This window comes from Meles meles, chromosome 7 (genome assembly GCF_922984935.1).
Source record: "Meles meles chromosome 7, mMelMel3.1 paternal haplotype, whole genome shotgun sequence".
NCBI lineage: Eukaryota > Metazoa > Chordata > Mammalia > Carnivora > Mustelidae > Meles > Meles meles.
Genome location: NC_060072.1, coordinates 46,670,325 through 46,692,787, shown reverse-complemented (window position 1 = coordinate 46,692,787; position 22,463 = coordinate 46,670,325). Strand labels below are relative to the sequence as shown.

Genomic DNA, 22,463 nt, shown 5'->3' with positions numbered 1-22,463 from the left:
AATCTAAGAGTCATGCGGTTTTGTTTTTCTATGAGCGTTGTCTTGGCTCTTCTAGATACCACATTTCCACCAGACTTTAGACCCAACTCACCAATTTCCATTTAAAAAGGGCTGAGAATCTGACTGAGATTGCTTTTATCTATAGATCAATTTGGGAAAAGTGGACATATTCCAATGTTGTTCTTTTTTTCACGGTAAACAAAGGGATATATTCAGTACATGGTATATCCTACTATGTATTTAAGACTTGCTTAATTTCTCACAAAACTGTTTTGCAACTTTCTCCAAAGTATTTTTACACATCTTTCATTAGATTTAGTCCTATGTGTTTAACGTTTTTTGATGTTACTACAAAAGGTATTGTTCTTCATTTCATTTTTCACTTGCTTGCTGCTAGTATACAGAAAAACATTTTTTCTTTGATGTTGTATCCAGCAGCCTCGCTAAATTTACTTATTAGTTCTAATAATTTATGTTTTATTTCTTTTTCGGTAGTTTTGATTAGTTGTGATTCCCAAGGAATTTATCCTTTTAAATGGAGTTCTCAAATTTATCAGCATCAAGTTGTCCATAGGATATTATACTTTTAATGACTGAAGGGTCAGTAAAATACTTTTTTTTCATTCTTCATATTGGAAAAATTTTCTTTGCCTCTACTTTGTCTTGATCAATACTGCTGTGGGGGGTGGTTATTCATTTTATTAATATTTTCAAAGAACCAACTTCTCACTTTGTTGATTTTAGTGATTAAACATTTGGTTTTTACTTCACTTTTTTTTCTTTTATCTTTAGTATTTTTTTGCTTTCTACATTTTGAATTTAATTTGCTCTTTTACACCTTCTTGAAAACGAAAGATCCCTCAAAACATTGCTATAGGGGGCGCGTAGGTGGCTCAGTCATTAAGTGTCTGACTTTGGCTCAGGTCATGATCCTAGTGTCCTGGGATTGAGTTCGCATCAGGCTCCTTGCTTGGTGAGTAGACTGCTTCTTCCTCTCCTATTCCCCCTGCTTGTGTTCCCTCTCTTGCTGTGTTTCTCTCTCTCTCCAATAAATAAACAAATAAATCTTTAAAACAAAACACAAAACACAAAACAAAACAAAAAACATTGCTATGGCTGTACCCCTCTGATTTTGATATGTTATATTTTTATTTTCATTTAGTTGAAAACACTTGCTAATTTTATCTTGCCTTTAAAAGAAAAATTATGAGTCATTTAGAACATGTTGCTTAATGTCCAGACATTTGGACATTTTCTTTTTCTTTTTTTTTTTTTTTTTGGAGATCTTATTTATTTATTTGACAGAGAGAGAGAGACAGTGAGAGAGGGAACGCAAGCAGGGGGAGGGGGAGAGGGAGAAGCAGGCTTCCCACTGAGCAGGGAGCCTGATGCGGGGGCTCCATGCAGGGCTTGATGCAGGGCTCCATCCCAGGACCCTGGGATCATGACCTGAGCTGAAGGCAGACATTTAACAATTGAGCCACCAGGCACCCCTGGGAATTTTCTAGGATTTTTGCTGTTATTGATTCCTAGTTGATTTTCACTGTGGTGATAGAACTTACAGTATGATTTTAGCCTTTTAGAATTTATTAATACTTACTATATATAATACAGTCTATTTTGGCTGATGTTCCATGCGTGTTGGAAAATAATGTGTATTTTGTAGTTGTTGGTGTGATGTTGTAAGGTCAATTAAAGCAAGATAAGTAATAATGTTACCTGAGTTTTCTGTAAACTTTTTTGTAGCTTTTTCTGTTAATTACTGAAAAAGATGTGTTAAAATATGCAATTTTGAATGGGTTTATCTATTTCTTTTTAAAGTTCTACTGAATTTTTCACTGTTATTTAGGTGCCAACATATTTTGAATCGTTGTGTCTTGGTGAATTTCATTGAAAGATATAAAATGGATTGGGGGGGGATGAAAAGATTTCATATCATAAAGATAGCAAGTCTTTCCAAAATAATCTGTAAGTTAAATGCAAGATCAATCAATAACCTAACGATTTTCTTTTGTTGTAATTGTCAAATTCATTCTATAAATCATCCAGTAGAAATGGGGGCTCGTGGGTGGCTCAGTGGGTTAAGCCTCTGCCTTCGGCTCAGGTCATGATCTCAGGGTCCTGGGATCAAGCCCCACATCGGGCTCTCTGCTCAGCAGGGAGCCTGCTTCCCTCTCTCTCTCTGCCTGCCTCTCTGTCTGCTTGTGATCTCTCTCTGTCAAATAAATAAATAAAATCTTTAAAAAAAAATCATCCAGTAGAATTAAAACCTACAAATAGACAAACAATTTCAATGAAATAATTTTAAAAGGGAGGTTTCACATTTTACTATTCTTTCGAACATTCAGTAATTAAATCAGAATGAGACTCTACCAAGTTAGATAAGAAAATTAAATGAATGGAAAAGAATGCTTAGGAACAGATCCACATTTTTTAATATATACAGGAATTTGGCATGTGACGGAGGTACATTACAAGTCAATGGGGAAAGAATGGTTTAATTATTAAATGGTGCAGGTACAACTGGCTATTCATTTGGGAAGGAAAAATATGCCTCTCTACTTTCTACAAACAAAAAACAAATTACAGATTGATCGAAGACCTAACTGTGATCTCTGTTTTGGGCACATTACAGAGTAGATACTTTGAATTAAAGTATTACATTTCTAAGATAATAAATATTAAAAATAATTTTGAAGGTTTTGCTAAGCTGGCAAGAAAAAAATAACACACAGGAGCCAAAAACGATGGAATGCTAGAATTCTGCAATATCATGTGTACCACAGCCAGCTTTCGTCCTGGGCAATTTGGCTAGGTAGGTCCGGGAGACCTTGATGGCTACTTTGATAGCTGCATGGGCAAGGACAGAGGAAAAGCCTAGGGCCTAGCTAATGTGGGATGCCTAATAAAAACCGATAGACCTCAAACCACTCAGCTGGGTTGTATCTCCAGGTAACTAGCAGAAGCAAACCCAAACCATCTTGGAGAGACACAACTGCATTTGAAGCCTCAGAAAACTCAAACAGATGAAAGAATAAAATTCCAAAGAACCAATCATGCAACAGTCAAAACACGTAACCAATATTGGCTGGTGTGACAATTATTTTTTTTGGATTATTTTGGAAAGCAGTTTGTCAGTTTGGAGATGGGCATTTCCGTGTGTCCCCCCAGTACCATTCCTGGCATCATGGCTGGAGAAACTGTACTATATGTGTGTAAGGAGAGGTGAGTGCGCACAGGGATGCTGAGTAGAGCCTGTTGATAATTCCAAAGCAGTAGAAATGAATGAGCTGTTTCTTGATAGGTGAATAACTGAGGTCACAGAATGGAGCATCTCATAGAATGAATTCACTGCCTTTGAATAAGTCTCAGTATCACAGTGTTGAACTTTTTTTTCCCAGTTGTGGGAAGTTGTGGGCAGGTTGACATCATTCCTCTACAGTTTAAAACTTAGGTGGCACCTGGGTGGCTCAGTCCATTAAGTGTCTGCCTCCGGCTCGGGTCATGATCCCAGGGCCCTGGGATGGGCTCCCTGTTCAGCAGGGAGTCCGCTTCTCCTTCTGCCCTTCCCCCTGCTTGTGCTCACTCGCTCTCTCTCTCTCTGTGTCCAAAATAATAAAGTCTTTAAAGACCCAAATAAAAATAAACAGTAAATAAAATTGTAAAACTTAAGTTACATGGTTATTTTAAGAATAAGAAATACAGGGTGCCTGGTGGCTCAGTGGTTTAAAGCCTCTGCCTTTGGGTCAGGTCATGATCCCAGGGTCCTGGGATCAAGCCCTTACATCGGACTCTTTGCTTAGCAGGGAGCCTGCTTCCTCCTCTCTCTCTCTCTCTCTGCCTGCCTCTCTGCCTACTTGTGATCTCTGTCTGTCTAATAAATAAATAAAATCTTTTTTAAAAATGTTTTTAAAAAAAAGAATAAGAAATAAGTAAGAATTTTAAACATTAACTTCTAAGAACATATTTTTTTCTGGGGAGGTAAGAAGGAGAGAAGTTGGGTGAGGCAGAGGAAAATAAAACTTAAGCCGTGTCTGTAAGATTTATATCTTTTCTTTTTTGTATGGCACATATCTGAATCCAGCAATGCATTCAGTCATAGGGCACAGAACAATGCATTTGTTCTTTTTTTGTCTGTATGTTTTCAATGCTTTAAATTATAAAATTTGAAAGAAAGCAAAAAGGATAGAAAATCAAAGCCAAACCCGTTCTCGGTAAAGAGATTTCCATAATTATTGGCCTTGCTCCAATTTACTCCAAGTGTATAATTAATGCCAAATAATTCTTTAAAAATAAGTCTCAGTGAAAAATCTTAGTTGGGTGTGATTTGAAACAGAAAACCTGAAATCTACTATCCAATAAATATCTCATTTACCACCATATTTCATTCAACATTGTATCAGTCTATAAGCTAGTATTATTATCCTTTTAAAAATGTTTTCCCCAGGGGCGCCTGGGTGCCTCGGTCGGTTAGGTGTCCAACTCTTGGTTTCAACTCAGGTCGTGATCTCAGACCCTGGGATCAAGCCCGCACTGGACTTCATGCTCACTGGGGAGTCAGCTTGAGATTCTCTCTCTTCCTCTCCCTCTGTCCTTCCCCCCACTCATGTCTCTTTCTCTCTCTAAATAAGTAAATATAAATAAATAATTTTTCCCCCAGTTTTCTCTATCCCATGGTCTTCTCTCCCCCAGGGAGGGTAGAAGGATTCATCTGACAATAAGCCAGAGCCTGCCTGGCTTAATTCCTTCTTTTTCCCATTTGAAGCTGGTATATCTCTTGGGTAGCTCACTCTGTGGTAGGATTTTATAGTTTGGAGAGTATTATCTCAAATTCAACATTTGGTGTACATGCTTTGAACACCAGGAGTAGAATAATAGACCAAAGAAACCTGTCAAGAGGATTCTCACAGGGCTTGGATTCCTGGACCACGGACTTGAATGTATGGGGAGGGAGGACCCCCACCCCCAAGTGGTGCATAAAGTCTCACATAGAGCATAGCAAGCCAAGAGGGTTTTTACTGTTGTGTGATAGGAATGTAACTGCTGTAGTCCGATCTTGGCAGGTGATTACTGCTCCTGGCCATTCTGTCGACAGGCCATTAACTGTCTCGTAGAGGCAGGACTGTATATAAGTGGGCCACTACACACAGATCTTCAGACCACTCATACCTCAGCAAGAGCATGTGGGTGGTAAGACCTGGGGTAGTGTGCAGAGGTACAGTTTGAATCTCAGGAAAGCTGTGCACCTCTAGATCATCCTGAGCCAAATGGCAGAGGCTCCATCGCGTTGGCCACTGGATCTTACTCCACAGGCGCATCTGAAGCGAAATACCAGTCTAAAGAAAAGACAACCAATCCACGTTAGACAATGGAAGAAAAGAACAATGTTGGCTGCTTTCAATACAAGACTGCTAAATATCAGGCATGCTACAGAACCCTGGGGAGATAATGGCTATAAATTGAAAGGGAGTCTCTAGAAAGGCAGCACTGCCTTAAATTCCACTCTGGATTTAGGGCCAAGATGGAACCCATGGAAGGCCTGAGGTTGAATTTATGTTTGTACCCAGGCTCGAGGGTGGAAAATAGTTAATTACCTGATGTGTTCCAAGGTGATCTTGTTATGGTAAGAGGCATGCAGGTTCTCTGCAGGAACATGCCTGAGAAAATGTATGAAATTCAACAGGACAGAGAAAGAGCTACTGGGGAGCAAGAACCAGTTCTCTCTGGACTCCTCTGAGGGTATGGTTCTCAACTGCAGGTGCACATTGTAACAACCAATCAATTAACAATCTAGAAAATAAATAAATAGATAAATAAATACCTCTAGAAATGAATGAATGAATACCTCTAGAAATGAATGAATGAATACCTCTAGAAATGAATGAATGAATACCTCTAGAAATGGGACCCAGGCATTGGTATTGAGACACTGAATTGGGGTGTCTAGCCTCAAGGTTGAAAAAGAGCTAGGATCTACCTAATAAATGTCGATGCCCTTCCCAATGTTATCAATACTTTCTTTTTCTTCACAGTAGATAATCCAACATTGTAATTTAATCTGGCCATCTCAGAAAAGCTCATTGGAATAGTCATTTTTCTTTGGAGACTTAAAGTCTCACAATCCCAACACCATTCTTTTTTTCCCCTGCTCCCCTGAAGTGAAAATGTAAGTTTCCCAGTTCTCTCACCAGGCACACATTACTGCTACCATTTAACTGTAAAGATACAGGATAATTGCATATGAGAATAATCTGGGTAGTAGGGAAAATAGAATTTCTGCTTTATATTTCTCAAATATATGCTGTCCAAGATATTTTTAGACTCTTTATGGCTGGATGCTTCCCAGGAAAGAAAGTTGGTTCTTCCATCAGAAATTTGCTGTTTCTATCTAAGGATTTTTAAATCGTCAGATCTTTGGAAAGTGTTTTCCAAAGTCCAGAATTTTAAGCCACTGAGGGATAATTAACAAGGATAAAAAAGGTATTGGGAGTTTAGCCAGCATTGCACAGAGCCAGGCCCACAGCCTGACTTACAACCCTGGGCTCCAGCTTCTAGACCCATGAGACTCTGCTTTCCCCAAGTCAACAAGTCCTCACCACATCCTAGTGCTCATTATACACGTTTGATTCTCGTTTTATTCCTGAGTACTTACTGGGCTGAGTTTTCTTGACTTGCCTGTTTCTATATTAAGCATTTTTGGGGTTATTAAAAAAAAGAAGTCCAATTGCCAGTTACTATGGCTTCCAGTTATGAACTTATTAAGGATTTCTTGCTTATTTATGACATTCTTGACTATTTCCATCTCAAAATTTGCCATGAACCTTAACCTGTTTTCCAAAATCATAATTTCTGCAGAGTACAACATGTTCTATTGGACTCACTAGAAATAGCATAGCAAATCGCTCTTGGAGATAGCACGATCCAGGTGCAACGTTGTGTTCGCCTGGGTAAGTTATTACTCTTGGCTTTGCCACAATTGATGCTCAGATTGCGTTAAGTAGACATGACTTATTAGGGTCTCACCTTGCAGGGAACGCCAACAGAGCTGTCTCTCTGCTCGGCTTGATGCATGCTGTTCAACATCACCATGATTCCCAGATTACATCCCTTTCCATTTACTGTCTGTCATTCCATGTGGCTCAGTTCCTGGCCCCGTCCCCTTTCCCTGGCTTTTGGTTTCACTGCTCAACATGATTGCTGGAGAACAGTCTTGGAAGGAGATTCTGAGAAGATTTATCATTCTGTGGGGGAGCTGGTGTCAAAATCCATTTCAAAAATTCAGATCTTTGAAGATAAAGTCTTTGATGGTCTGAAGCTTTCTTTGAAGTGCGAAGAAGCCTCATAATCAAAACCAAAACTTGATAAGTGAATATTTAAATACCAATGCCAAGTCTATTTATTCTTATAATACTGATGATATTATAGTTGCTAACACCTAAGGACTACTAACTGTACTGTATGTTCAGAATATTTTGCATGTATTGCCTTGTTTAATTTCTTAGCAGTCCTGTAAAGACATCCAGACAAATCTGATTCCAGATTCTAGAGACTTAATCACCACCCATAGACAGAGGAGAACAAAGTCGTAGTGAACAAACTCCTCTCAGTAAAAAGGACAGGATATTCTAATCTGCAGATATTTCTTGGAGATAAGTGAATTGGTAGTAAGTCATAGGACTTGTCAGCTCTCATTTAGGGATGTGGCCATTTTAATGTCTTTAAAAATGCAAGCACTATTTCTTCTTCTTTCATTCAACAAACATTGGTTGAGCAAGTATCATCAGGTACCGTGCTATGTGTCGTTAGGACACTAAGTTTAAAAAGACACAGTTTTTGCCTTAAATTGCTCTAAGCTGGATTAAAGAGGCAGACATGGAAACAAAGCCCTGAAATATAGTGTGATACAGGTTTTGATGGAGATGTACACACAGTATGAGGGTGGGGAGAAGGAGACCAATGCATTTGGACTTAAGGCAATATGTCAACATACGTTAATGTTCAACTATTACCCTTAATGATTCAGCTACCCTGGAAAAAAAAAATCTAAAATTCTGTTCTTTAAACAAATCAGCTTTTTCCCCAAGAGATACATTATAGTGTTGTAGTTTCAAAACGTAAGCTGTGGAGCCAAGGTGGCTGGGTTTGAAGCTTGACTCCATTAATTTCTGGTAACTTACCTAACCTCTCTGTTTGTAAAACAAGGATAACAATTTTAATAATGGAGTCATTGTGAGAATTGGTTGAGTTAATATATGTGAATTCCTTGGAGCAATACCTGATATATAATAAGCACTACATGCATTAGCTATTGTTATTATAATGCTAATAAAAATATTGACATTCAATGAAAGATTTTTATGAAGTAAGGATGGATATCTTTCTTCAAATGGACCAGGTGATATAAATGACAACAACGTATACCTCTAATATATTCTAAGTACCATGCCTGGGCCTGGAGGACAAATACAATTCAAGACCTCAGGAATACTCAAGGAGCTCATAATAAATGGAGGCAACCAAAAACTAGCTACAATACATTAGAATAAGTTATATTTAAGTATAATGTACTATGGGAAAATGCGGATGAATGGAAAAATTAATTCAGTCCCCATGGACCCATAAAACCTTTATTGAGGAGGTCACATTTGAGCCAGACTTTGAAAGATCCAACCAAATAAGTATTGAGGCCATTCCAATCATAAAGAGCAATATGGCAAAGATATAAAGGGATAACATAAAAACAAAAGGTTGGTTTGTGAAGTCCTTATGCTTCGAAGAGTATCTGGAGATAAGCAGAGAAAAGTGGATTTAGTTCTTTTTTTTTTTTAATCTCTTTTTTTTTCCTTTAAAGATTTTATTTATTTATTTGACAGACAGAGATCACAAGTAGGCAGAGAGGCAGCCAGAGAGAGAGAGAGGAAGGGAAGCAGGCTCCTGCTAAGCAGAGAGCCCGATGTGGGGCTCAATCCCAGGACCCCGGGATCATGACCCAAGCCGAAGGCAGAGGCTTTAACCCACTGAGCCACTCAGGTGCCCCAGTGGAATTAGTTCTTACAAAGAGCTTTGTAGTTAATTCTAAAGTTGGGAGAGAGTAATGAAACATGGTAACATCTGCATTTCAGAAATATTCCTGTGGCACCATGGGGAGTAGATTTGGAGAGAAAGTAAAGGTAGAAAAAAAAATCAAAAGATTATTGCAATGATCCTAAAAAGAAATGCAAATGGCCTGAACCTGGGCCATGAGCAAGGATGAGGAAGAGAGAAGGTACAGTAGAGGGTTCAAAAAGAAGGAGTGACCAGTTAGATACAGCAGATAAAGAGGAGGTGTTAAAGATGACTCCAAGGTATCTGGCTTGGATGACTAAGTATTTGTTAATCCTGATAACAAAAATCAAAAAGGCAGAAGGAGAAACAGATTTGTCTAAACCATCTCCGTTTGCACCTAAAAAATTCAACTCAGGGGCTTAGGAGAGCAGTCCAGATGCCGGCAATGGATCCTGAAGTCCTGGGAGTCTGCTAGGAATTTGGAAATAGTTACCATCAGCAAGAAAGAGAAAGTGGGATGAAAAGAAGACTAAGACTAGAAGTCTGAGAAACTCCCAAATGAAAGGAGTGTCCAGAAGGAAGATGGTAAGTAATAGAATATAGAACAGACACAGAAAGAGCAAGCGATGTGTGAGTATCTGACTGTGTCCATTGGAGGGATGATGAGGGAGCTGGAAACAGATAGAGTGAGGGAGAAAGAGCAGACAGTAGGATTGTGGAAGCTACAAGACAATATTTCAAGAATATGTGGTGACCTGGGGGCAGAGTTCAAGAAGACTAGAAGTCAACCCTCTCAATTCATAGAAATGAATAGAAAGAATTGTGACTAAACTCTAAGTGCCCGCTGTGGGGAGGAGTACAGAAGGACATTTGGTGAATGTATAGAGATAAAACTTAATCTAAGCATGTTTCTGGAAACCTCAGTGCCAGAGTATCATGGGAGTGTTGGAGCACCCCATCTGATGATTGCTCACCAGGCCCCAGAACTGCACACAGAGCACCATGAGAAAGACCTCGTTTCAGTTCTCATGGCCATTTCAGAGACAAATCCATATCTGAGGTAGAGGACAAGACAAGATTTTTTTCCATTAATTTGGTGCCAGAATTGGTTGCGAGACTGTTCAGAACATTTATGTCTACTACATACGCCATGTGGCCATTCCTTCTCAGCAGCAAGCCCTCCCTAGGTGCTTGGCCAAGTCTTACTTAGGTTCATGCACACACATACACACAGAGTCACACATGGTCACACTCACACATTTCTCCTCTCCCTGTCTCTTGCCTACAGTTTGGGTCTGGGAGACACCTCTTCTAAGATGGTGAGGGGTCAACAGTGCTCTAATCTCTCTCCCTTGCTTCTCCCAAATACTTACCTGTACTCTAAATACATAAAATGTCCCAGGGAGGACACACAAACTTGACTGCTTACGACAACTGACAGGGTATGTAGATGAAAGGAGCAGGTCCATGGCAGCTCTCCCAAAGTGAAGCTTGAGCAGCCCATCTCAACAGGCAGGCACTGTAGTGTTCTAGCAAATTCCTCCTTGTGAAATTGCAGATCCTGCTGTAACAGATCTTCCAGAGTTTTGGAGTAACTGTCCCAACTTTTTACTGCTAGGAGCTATTAAAAACATTTTAAACACTGAAGAAATACAAAACACATCTGAAGGCAAAGAGGCCCAGAGCTCATGAATATAACCCATCTGTCTTAAAATGTTAAGCTTTTAAATACAAAAGCTAGAAGCAAGGCAGATTTTTCTGCTTTCCACTCTATCACTTCCTCCTCAAGGGTCCTATGTGACTGAACAGTGTGGACATTTAGGGGTGATGTTGAGACAGGAAAGAGAGAAAGACCAAGATAAAAGAATACAGTTTATGTAAGAAACAGTACACAACACAACAGAAAGAATTCAAACCAAAAAAAGGGGGGGGGTGCAGAAAACTAACATTTCTCATACATTTTTTATATAACTGATGGCACATATGTATTACCTCATTTCCTCTTCATGGTGATCCCAGTAAGTATGAATCCCTGGTTTACAGGTGAGAACCTGAGCTTCAAAGGGATGAAGCAACTTTCCTGTGGTTACACAATGCTGGAGCTGGAATTTAAACCCAGATTCTTTTTACTTGGAAGTCATGGTCCTATTCAGACTGCTTTCCAAGTGGTTGAATGCTCATGTAATGACAAATGTGGGTGCTGCTAATGTAAAATATAAATGTGTTTAGGACCATGTGTTTCTCTCTAGTCCAATGCCCATTACCATCTTCCTTGGGGAAAAATAGATGTCTGGGGAGCTGGTCCTTGTCCCTAGTCCAATGTTGTTCGTTCCTATTTTTCCTTCATCCAAGTTCTTCCTCCAAATCTCTTTGTTCTTTCAGACTTTATGAAACATCTAATCAAGAATATGTTTAATATGGTTTTTTCTTTACATAAGTCCCTAGGGCTATGCTGAATTTTAGCATAATTTTGGTTACTTACAAAACTAGCAGAAGTATATCCTAATTCTAGAATGTGTAAAAAGCCTATGTATCTACATTGCACACCCATGGAAGACATCAGTTTAATTTAACACTCCACTGGAGGTTTAGTCAATGTAATAAAATTTTTTTAAAAAAAGGAATAAAAATGGATAAATATTGGGAAGGAAGGAAGGAAGGGAGGGAGAAAGAAAGAGAGAAAAAGAGAGAAAGAAAGAAAGAAGGAAAGGGAAGGAAGGAGGGAAGGAGGGAGGAAGGAAGGAAGGAAGAAAGAAAGCTGTATATTACAAGCCAATGACATGTGGTATACATAGAAAATCCTTAAATAAAATAATCTACAGGTAAATTATTAAAATTAATTAGTAAGTTTAGCAAGATTATTGGATTAAAGATCAACACACAAAAATTTCTAATATAAAATAATTCCTTTTAATAATGTTTTATGAATTTTCTGTTAGAAATCTTCCAATTATTTATTAGATTTACTCCTAGGTATTTGACATTTCACCATTCTTTTATAAATGATACCTTTTTAAAAATTTCCCAATGTGTAATTTTTATCATTGTTATACAGAGATACAATTTTGTGTTCCTTGACCTTAAATCCAACAACTTTGCTAACATTACTTATTAATTTAAATAATTGAATGATTTCTAGCAGACAAATTCTAAGCATTTTTAAGAGAAATCAAAGAAAATCTAAATAAATGGATAGCCATGCCAAGGATGGGGAGACTTAGTATTATAAATATGTCAATTCTCCCCAAACTAAGTTATAAATTCAAAACAATCTAAATAAAAATTCTAGCAGGGCTGTGTGTGTGTGTGTGTGTGTGTGTGTGTGTGTGTGTGTAAATTGGCAAGCTGATTCTAAAATTTCTACAGAAATGTAAAGCCAAAGAATAACCACAATATTTTAAAAGAAAACAAAGTGAGAGAGCTTCTTTTATTTTATATCAAGCCTTATAATATTCAACAGTATGGTATCAGTCCAAGGATAGAACAAAATGAAGAGTCCAGAAGCAGACCTTGAGACAATTTGGAACAATATCCCACCTTTGCCAGCTGGCTGTGTTTGTCTAGTACAGTGCCAGCTCTTAAGGAAAGGTGTTTGGGAAAGGCTTGCATTACTACCCAAGACATTCATCCTTTCTGGGATACAGAAGTTACACTTTTCCAACTGTTCACAGTTCAAATTATGTGACTCTTGGTCAATTGAGATTACAGGCATCAGACAGATGGTATTTCTTTCATCAATATGATAAAACCCTACTTTAAAGCTCTATGATGTGTCCAGTAAATTCAGTCTCTTAAAAGATGCTCTTAAATTATTGTAAGAATAGTTAAAAATGGGATCTGCCTGCTACCAATGGGAATTGAGAAACACTCACTAATTATGTGTGTTCTTAGTTTGTGCATTTGCTAGGTGTGTTAAAGAGGAGATTCAGGGACGCCTGGGTGGCTCAGTGGGTTAAGCCGCTGCCTTTGGCTCGGGTCATGATCCCAGGGTCCTGGGATCGAGTCCCGCATGGTCTCCTTGCTCGGCAGGGAGCCTGCTTCTCTCTCCACCTCTGCCTGCCTGTGTGCTCTCTCTCTCTCTCCTTCTCTCTGACAAATAAATAAAATAAAATAAAAAAATTTAAAAAAAAAAAAAGAGGAGATTCACTACAGTAGGAAGCAGGAAACAAAATATTTTAGTCAAAGTGCTGTTTCAGGGTTTGGATCATTGTATGCCAACAAAATCAGGGTATACCAGAGTAAGGCAGACAAAGAAACAAGGATCTGAGTAGACCATTAGTTGTTTCTACCTCAGGAGGGACTAAGAAAGATCACACAGGATGGTGGTAACAGGGAAGTGGACATTTGTTAAAATCTAATATAATTACCTGTATCTAAATTAGTGCAACAGACCAGTCTTAAGCATCATGAACATAATTCCTACATTTCTCTTAAGTGGAAGAAATATTTCCATCAATACTGAATTTCAATTTAACAACAGTTATCTTTTATTTTCTTTCACCTTTGTTAAGTAATTTAATGTTTTTGAATATTGTGGTTTGTTCTGGGAGGAATGAAGTTAAAGTATGAGCTTATTCTTAAAACTAATTTTACTATACTACAAGAGAATAAAAGCTTCCCTCATAATCACCTTCAGTACCAAAGACCAAAATTAAAACTCTCGTGAGCTATCACAAGCAGATAAATAACTTCTTCTAGATAAAATGTCTTAATTGCAATGGAAGAAACTTCAAGCTATGTGACTTGCAAAAATCCCAAAGCCAGCAAGCAGCCTATTCATTTGGGAGCCTGGTCTAGGATGACTCCTGACTCCTCTCCAGTTTGCTTTCCATGGTAACATGCAACTTACTGTCCCCTGGAAAGAGGATATTTTGTTATTCAGATGTGATTCTCTTAAGCAGTTTTTCTCAATTAATCCCAGCCCTCAGGGCAGTTTGGTCTGGTAATTCTTCATTATGGGAGAACATTCCTGTGCATTATGAGATATTCAGCAGCATCCTTGGTCCTGCCCACTAGATGCCAGTAACATTCCCCTTCTCCCACTGTCGTGACAACCCAAACTGTCTTCAGACATTGCCACATAGTCCCTGAGGGACAGATGGCCCCCAGTAAAGAACAACTGCTATGAAGTCCTCCCTATCCTTAAAATGCTTTGAAGGTTGATCAAAACAGAAAGAATCCAGGAAATTCTGTACAATTTCTCATGAAAAATTTAAATGTCAGTTATACTTTCAACAATTCTATCATCTTCCATCAAAAAGTTCAGCTCTTTTGCTTGCTCTCTAAATGTCCAGTTGTTATGAGTCTTTTCCCTCTGCTCAGTCCAGTCCTTGCCATTCTTAGCTTGGCTTTGTATCAGAGGAAACTACATTTCCCAAGCTCCCTTGTTCTCAGGCTTCTAGATGAGTTCAGCCAAGGGGACTACTGGCAAAAGATTTGAGTGGGCCAAAGGGAAGAATCCAGGGCACTTCTCCCTTTCTCTGTTTGTGACAATAGCTGCTGAGTGACCTCCATGGCTCCAACTCTGCTAACCAGCCCTTCTGCTGTCCCTGCCACGGTTCCATCTTCCACCAGGTGGTTCTGCATCCTGGGATCTCTGTCCCTCCAGGTCTAAGTGTGGTAGCGATTCCCCAGTGTTGCTGATCTCTGGTTTACCTTGTCTTCCCATTTGGCCACTTACTTTTCCTTTTACCTGTGTAAGCAGTTTGTATGGGATGAATTTTGTGCCCCCTCCATTCATACGTTTGGGCCCTAACCCTCAGCGTGGTTCTATTTAGAGTAAGAAAGTAATTAACGTTAAATTAGGTTATGAGGTTGGAGCCCTGATCTGATAGCATTAGTGTTTTAATGAGAGAAGATAATGGAGAGTTCTCTCTCTCTGCTGTCTAATGTTCTGTTGTTTAAGCCAATGAGTCTGTTGTGTTTTGTTTAGGCAGTCCTGGCTGACTAATACAACAAATCCCTGCATTGTATTTCCATTGTTTGAAATAGCTAAGAGGATTTTTGCTTTCCTGCTTACCCTAACACAGCTCTTCATATCACTGATACCATAAGAGGTTTGCCATAAAATGTCCTAATATGTGCCTGACACTATGCAAAAATCACTTCCATATTCATTTCCTTACCTGTTTCTCCCAACAACACTGGGCAAATGACATAAAGACCTCAGGTTTCCAGTCACTTCGACTAAATCACAACTCCTTCACTTGGTGACTGCATGACCTAAGAAGAGTTAGTTAATCTCATTCATCTCTGGTTTCCTTGTCTGCAAAGCGGGTCCAACAATACTAATAGCCTAAGAGGGTTGTTCTAGATTAAATGAATTACTCTATGCAAGGTCCTTAGATTATTTTTAGGCACAGAGAATGCTCTTGATAACTCCAAGTATTAGTTTTAGGTACAATGCATTGAGTATCTATTGTGTCGAGCTCTGTGATAGATACAAGGGACATAAAAGACAAATAAGAAACAATCGATACCCTCAAAAAGTTGCAGTATACTAACAGAGACAAACATATGAACAGGTGATTAAAATACAATGTGGCAAGTATGGTAATAGACATATGGGAAAGCCAAGGAGAACATGATCCATTTGGTAGGCAATTGTTTGAGAGGTTTAGAAGGCAACTGTCAGGGTTTGGATCCCAGGTCTGCCAATCACTAATGGTTTTACCCTAGGCATGTTACCTAATTCACAGAAGTCTCTATTTTCTCACCTGCAAAATGAGGATAAATAGTATCTAGCTCATAAAGATGTGGTAAGAAGAAATATGACAATAAAAGTATAGTTTCTGGCTTAGTTCCCAGGTGGTGACAGGTGCTCAGAAAAGGATAGTTAATTATCTTTATCAGCAACAGGGGAGCACAGAATTAGGTTGCCTACCCCAGCCCAGTGTGCATCCCTGCTCCCCATTTCCCATTCCTTCCCCACACTGATCCCTTTGATAATGACTGCCTTTCTTTCCTTCCTCCTCCTCAGATGAGGAGGTTGTCTATCCTACTTTTCTAGTATGACTATAGATAAGCACAACCACTTCAGAAAATTTCTTGAATAGAATCTATTAAACCTAAATATATGAATCCAGAAATCAGTACCTATAAGCACTAAAAGATGTAAAAGAATGTTTACAGCAACTTTATTCATACTAGCACCAAACTGGAAGCAAACCCAACGCCCATCAACAAGAGAATGGGTAAATACACTGTAATAGGTTCGTATACAGGGGGATATTACAGAGCAATGAGAATCAGCTAGAGTTGCATACAATAATATAGATGAATCTCACAAACAAAATGTTGAGCAAAAGAAGGCAGAGTGCATACTTTACTATCCCATTTCTAGAAAGTTCAAGAATAGGCAAAATGAATTTATGGCCATAGAAATCAGAAGAGTGGTTACCTTTGGGAAGTATTTGTGGAGAGTGATGAGATACTGGTAAATGATTACCAACCAACTATCAAAAGAAAAAAAAATCCTGATTTTATAGCATTTGCCCATTTCCATGGTATCAGTCCTCTCACCATGGTAGATTTCAAGCTACCAATGTGAAGTCACTGAGCCCATATCATGCATACAGTCTGCCCCCGCGAGCTGGTGGGAGCCAGCTCCAGCACATTGGAATGAAGGGACATTCTGGTGTGCTGAAAATGTTCTGTATCTTGATCTGGAAAGTGCTTGCACAGGTGGAGCTTTAAGATTTGTTCACTTCATCGTGTGGATATTATACCTAAATAAAAAGTAAAATGTAAAAATGCTCCTGAGAACTAGCAAGATAAAAGCACTTTTATCCATGTGCCAGAGGAAGATCCAAAGAGGTCCCTGAGATTCAGAGCCTAAAAGGCAGCACTCAGACCTTCTTGCCCCACCCCCACCTCAACAGCTAGGAGGAAATGAAGAGATGCCATTAGTAAACATTAGCACACATAGAAAAGAAATGCTCACTCCTTGAGCTGGGCCACTCTCAATTTTTTCAACCAGATGCTCAACTCAATCTTATCACCAATGGTGGACACCACACACAGAAGAGAGTGTTGCTTCTGAAAAGCCCTGATCCCCTGCTTTAACTAACTATGGCCCTACCTGTCACTTAGCAATGAAAATTAATCCACCCGGGGCTCTGGATGAATGTTCTAAGCACGGTGGTAGGACCTGAACACAATGATCAGACATGGAAATTCACCAGCATGCACAAGGTCACTTTTATTTTGAGTAAAAATAACATTCATATCATTTTCCTTGTGTCACTCACATCTTAAATATGTTCAGTATGTCTGGATGATACCTGTGATCTAGTTCAATGAAATAGTTGAATCAGACAGCTGCTCCTAACGTGTACGGCACTTGTATATTTAAAGTTACAAAACCAAAGAAAAATGTTAAAGGGGCCCAATGGAGGATAGCTGGACACATCCACAGATTCATTTGCTCCCAATCTGGCAGTACAGGATCATAGAAAATACAAGACCAAGGACCTAGAAAATACAATAACAAGATTAACATGGAACTTAAAATGCTGGAGACGTTATAAATAGACAGAAAGGACATTACACATGAAAGATGCTGGCTAATGACAGTTTTAATCTTATTTATCTAAGTCATCTCCCTGCTTGGGAAATTGGAGCCTCCAGTGGGACAAAAGAGTATCAAGAAAGCTCTCTGAGTAGTTCTGTGTTTTAATCCGAGTTTTTAGTTGGCCACTCCGCTTCTAACTGGCCCTATTTCATTGGGTAGTATTGGCTGCCCCCAGAGCACCCCATCCTTCTCAAACACACACACCCCTCTGTGGGACATGTATCCTAGAGCTGTGGAGAACCTAGGCCTTGGCAGGGCGGGGTGGGGGGGGGGGGCGCTAGATATACCTACTGCTTCCACAGAAGGGTTATACAATCATCTGGTTTAGATCATCGGCATAAAATCAAGGAGTCTAGAATTTCTCTTGTTATATTTTTAGGCATTGCCAAGAGGAATGAAGAAAGTCACTTTTTTTTTTCTTAAAAAGCTTCTAAATCTATGGGGAATAGCTTAATTCAGGAATTTCCTTTGAAGTGAAAAAGTACAGCTGAAAATCTGAGGCATAATTTCCATCCCATTAAATGGCTCTCCCAAGAATGAGGGACCCCAAAATGTGCCCTCGTTGACTCCGCAGTCAGTGCCTGGCCTGCTGTGGCTCCCATGCAGAAATGATGGAAGGGCTCTGTGTGTATTACAGACACCAGAGGCAGGAGGGGAGCAAGGGACCATTTCTGCTGAGTCATCCCAAGTGTTCCTATTGTACTGAGGCATCCTGCTTACTAATTCCTTCCTGGAAATGCATTTCAAACTAGAATCGCTGCCCCATATTTCTTCCTTCTTAAAAACAAAATAGTAGACACCAGTTCTCTGCAAAAATAATGGTTTTCATCCATAATGTTTTTCTAGAATGGCCTGGAAAAGCCCTGGAATTTCTTTTTTTTTGCCATAGTCCCAAGCCTTCAGTCTGGGAGACAAGTATCAGGAAAGAGGAAAGAAAATGGGCAATAATCAATCAATTAATTAATAAAAAAAGAAAATGAGCAAAATATTGAGATAAAGCAACTGTTTATTGTTATTCACTGTCACATCCTTGAAATAGAAGTCCACTATTCATCAGCAGACTAAACAGTTAATATCACATTTTCTTGCATTGGAAAAGATACTTTATCACTGTTCATAAAAACTGAAATAATTAAAAGAGATTCATCAGATAGTGATGTGTGCTAAGACTCAGGATAAACGTGCTAAGTAGTGTGCACAATTTCCCATGTTCTGAAGCAGTCCAAAAAATGTTACAAATTCTCATTTCCTTCTGTCTTAACTGCTCTGTTTCTAGGATCTCCTGTCAAGATAATGTCTATCTTACAAAGTAATGACGATCATTGCCAATAGCTCTTTTTCTCCCTAATTAAAATGAGGAGTAGAAGTGCTTCTCATTTTTTGTACTGGTCTCAAATAAGGAGACATAGGATAGTCTGGTTATTTGCACTGAATAATGAGAATTCCAATGTCTATAGATAAAATTTTCTTACAAAATAAAGCATTTTGCACAGATCCCTGACATCCTATCTGAGAAAAATCCCTCAGGGATGTGGTCTTAACAGAGCCTTGAAAATAACTATTGGCCCAGCCCCTCACAGCCTCTGCCTAAACAGATTATCATCAAAGGTCTAAATGTCAGAGGGTGGTTTTTTCGTGTGATATTTGTCTATGGAAATACTTTGAATATATTTTCTGCAGGAAGATATTTGTTTCTATTTTCATCTTAAAAATAGTTATTAGAGGGACTTTTCTCTCTATGTTTGTGTTTTCTTGAATTTGAGTTTGAGAAACAGAACAGAGAAAGGCCTGAGTGTTAGGCAACTGGTATTAATGCCTATAAGCAGACTAATGCACATTTTTGGGATACAATTTTACAGACTGGGTAATTTCAAAGCTCCTTTTTGAATAAAAAGAGGGGGAATATAAAATGCTATTTTTTCTCTTCAAATCCTAGACGGGGGGCAGGTTTTAGATTGAGGGAGTGAACAACACAAAATGGCAAAGAGTTCTTTGAACCAACTCTTTGCTATATCTACAGATAGTCTAGAAATCATACTTAATTTAACTGGCGTTAACTCAGAAAAAGGTATACTTTATGACACCACTGCATAAGTTCCATACCTATAAGTTACTCCATGGAAGTTTTCTATTAAGGTCTTTTGCTATCCATGTCTTTAGCACACCAGTAAAATACTAAATATGCAACAAACACATGGAATATACCAATTTCATAAAATACTGAAATACTATTCCTCTTGTAATCTTATTTTCCATTAGATGTACTTAGATTCTTGGCAAAACCTTTGGCTATGATATGAGAGACATCAATCTTCCCAGTTCCCAGTTGACTATGTCCTTATTTTCTCTGGCTTTGCTTCCGAGAAGTTTCTTAAAAGCATCAGTGGTTTGTAGCCAGACAGAGTCAATTGTCTGAATTTGAGTCTAACATGGATTTGACACTTATATTGACAATTACACTGAATACCTCATTTGAAGCCTGATCTTTCAATCATTCATTTAAAGTCTACTCTACCAACACACACGTCTGTGTGTTTTATGCTTATAAAAGTATGAGTACATCTGTGTGTGATTCCTTACTCATCTCTTCAACCATTAGTTCATGTTTCTAAACTTGCATGAACCCAAAACACAGCAGCAAAAGACATTTTACAAAAGACAGAATCAAAAGAGAGGCAGACCTGGTGACATCCATCATATGTCAGACAAAAAGAAAGTTAGCCCTATCTACTGACACAGAATATGTCATTCTTAGGCCTATTAATTTGGACTATAAGGAAGTAATACTCAATAGCTCAACTTGCTGTTCAAACTCTACTAGTAACCTAGAAGACCACTCAGAACACCAAATTGCTTCAATCCCAGTTAAAATTCCTCTCTGTTGGTAAAGTAGCAAAGTAGGAACTAGAAAGCTACCAGAAATCCCAGGGAGGACATTGTATAGCAAATTATGAGAGTGAAGCAGAAGTTACTACCTTGACCTAACCAGCCCTCTGGGGCAGGAAGCAGGAAGACACCTCACACATCATTAGGATTCTTGCCAATGTCCTCACAGGGGATCAAGAGTGAATTGACTCACGTTATATCTAAATTAACCAAGATCTGGAATGATTCCAAAAATGCTTCTCTGAAATAGTTTTATTTCATCTTATTAGCAAAGAATTTTAGGCCACGTAAAAAGCACCTTTGGGTTCTTAGACAAACCCATGCCAAGAAAATTCATCAAGATAAAAATCTTATACAGGATTTTTTTTTCAACACCAATAATCAAAATGATGAGTGTAAATATATAAATCTTAAATTTCCTTTAAAATTTCTTCAAGTGAATCCATAGTTTTTAAGACGCCTGTCTCTAGTTTTTAAAAATTATTAGATTTCTCTAGATGGAACAGCAGGGAAAGAGCTCCCCACACTCTTGAGTTTTTTTTCTCTACTTCAAAACTGGGAAGAGAGATAAGAAATTGTAGAGGTCATGTTTTGGTTTTGTTTGGTGCTTTTTCTTCTAACTTCAGGAAACTTAACTCTTGGGCTAGTTTTCAACAGGAAAAGGATCTGGGACTAAGAACTGTGTGGAAATTAATTCAATTTTTGTTTCCCAGTGGAGAGATCATTCATAAATAATGGTCTCAGCCCTGCTGAACTGATAAGATTGTAATCCTCTTCCCAGACGGAAGACCACTAGAAGAAGATGCTGGACCTTGGGCAGTTGGCACCCAGTGTTTTTCTCAAGCACCTGGTTTATATTTGGCTCACTATTAATATTTGTTGGAAGAGTTAATGAATAAACAAGGCAATGAATGAAGAGTCAATAATGCAAGGTTATACTATACCTCAATAAACACCAGTCCAAATGCTATTCCAATAACTATGAGAAAATGTTTTGCAACTACTTCTTTTATGAAAGAAATGCATGGCTGTTAAAAACAAAAACAAAAACAAAAAAGTTACCTTTAATGAAAATTTTATTTTATTATTTAATTTATTAAAATTTTTTAAAATTTATTTTAATTAAGATTTCCCCCCCATTGGGTTGGCTTTTTACACTGCTACAGAGGAACACAGTCAACAAAAAGGAATTAGATTACTCCACTCCGCCATTCCACCACACCACACTCCTCCCTGCTCCAAAAGGTGGTTAATTGTGGTTTGTTCATATGTTAAAATGCACTGAGAAGTAAAATCAAACTATTAAATTCAATTATCTCATTGCTAAATCTAGGGATCTCTAGGTATAAGTAATAATTTTATCCTAATTTTCAATTATTCATTTTAGAGCTATTATCACTTGGTGTGTGTGTGGTTTTTTTTTTTTTTTTTAGGTTTATAATCTGCAACAAAGTGTTCCCTGGTTTTTGTTTTAGCTAACTGTAAAACAAATTTTCATTTTTAAAACAAGGTTTTTTTTAAAAAAAATCCCTTAGTAATTTATATCAGGATCATTTTTATTTTAAAAGGGAAAAAAATACTATGTCTACTCTTTTGTCTTTACTTCAGATAAAAATGAGAATTGAGAAAGTAGTTTCTCTGCCACATTTGTTGAAATGTATTCAAACTAGCATGCAATTTCAAGCTTATAACATTTCAGACCAGACCTAAAAATTCCAACAATTGTAAATTACATGGGTAATTTTCAAAATGGAAAAATACTGCATAATGTAATAGTGGTATTATCTGTATTGCCAGAAAATATATCATCCCTGTGATAGTCTTATATGCACAGAGGGCTAACAAAATATCGCTACAGTTGATAAAATAAAAGTTCTCCATAAGCCTGAGTAAAACAGTCTCTTCCCTCTCATTCTTGAATGTAATGGGTTTCTCCATTCACATCTGATCCAAAGTGGTA

General features: G+C 38.2%; 1 protein-coding gene and 1 long non-coding RNA gene across 2 annotated transcripts in view; both read right to left on the bottom strand.

Annotated features, from left to right (window-relative positions):
- Positions 1–4,607: 4,607 nt before the first annotated feature.
- Positions 4,608–7,345, bottom strand: LOC123947134. The gene is made up of 3 exons (XR_006819708.1): positions 7,024–7,345; positions 5,595–5,790; positions 4,608–5,336 (listed from the first exon to the last, which is right to left on the bottom strand). It is a non-coding gene; the product is annotated as an uncharacterized LOC123947134 (long non-coding RNA).
- A 9,875-nt stretch (positions 7,346–17,220) lies between these two features.
- The window catches only part of TSPAN8 (tetraspanin 8), a 30,336-nt gene continuing 25,093 nt past the window's right edge, over positions 17,221–22,463 (bottom strand). Inside the window, exons 7-8 of the mRNA XM_046012789.1 lie at positions 21,448–21,531; positions 17,221–17,517 (exon numbers count right to left, since the gene is read on the bottom strand). Of these exons, the coding sequence (XP_045868745.1) occupies positions 17,464–17,517; positions 21,448–21,531 (138 nt within the window). The 3' untranslated portion in view covers positions 17,221–17,463. The remainder of the gene's footprint in view (positions 17,518–21,447; positions 21,532–22,463) is intronic.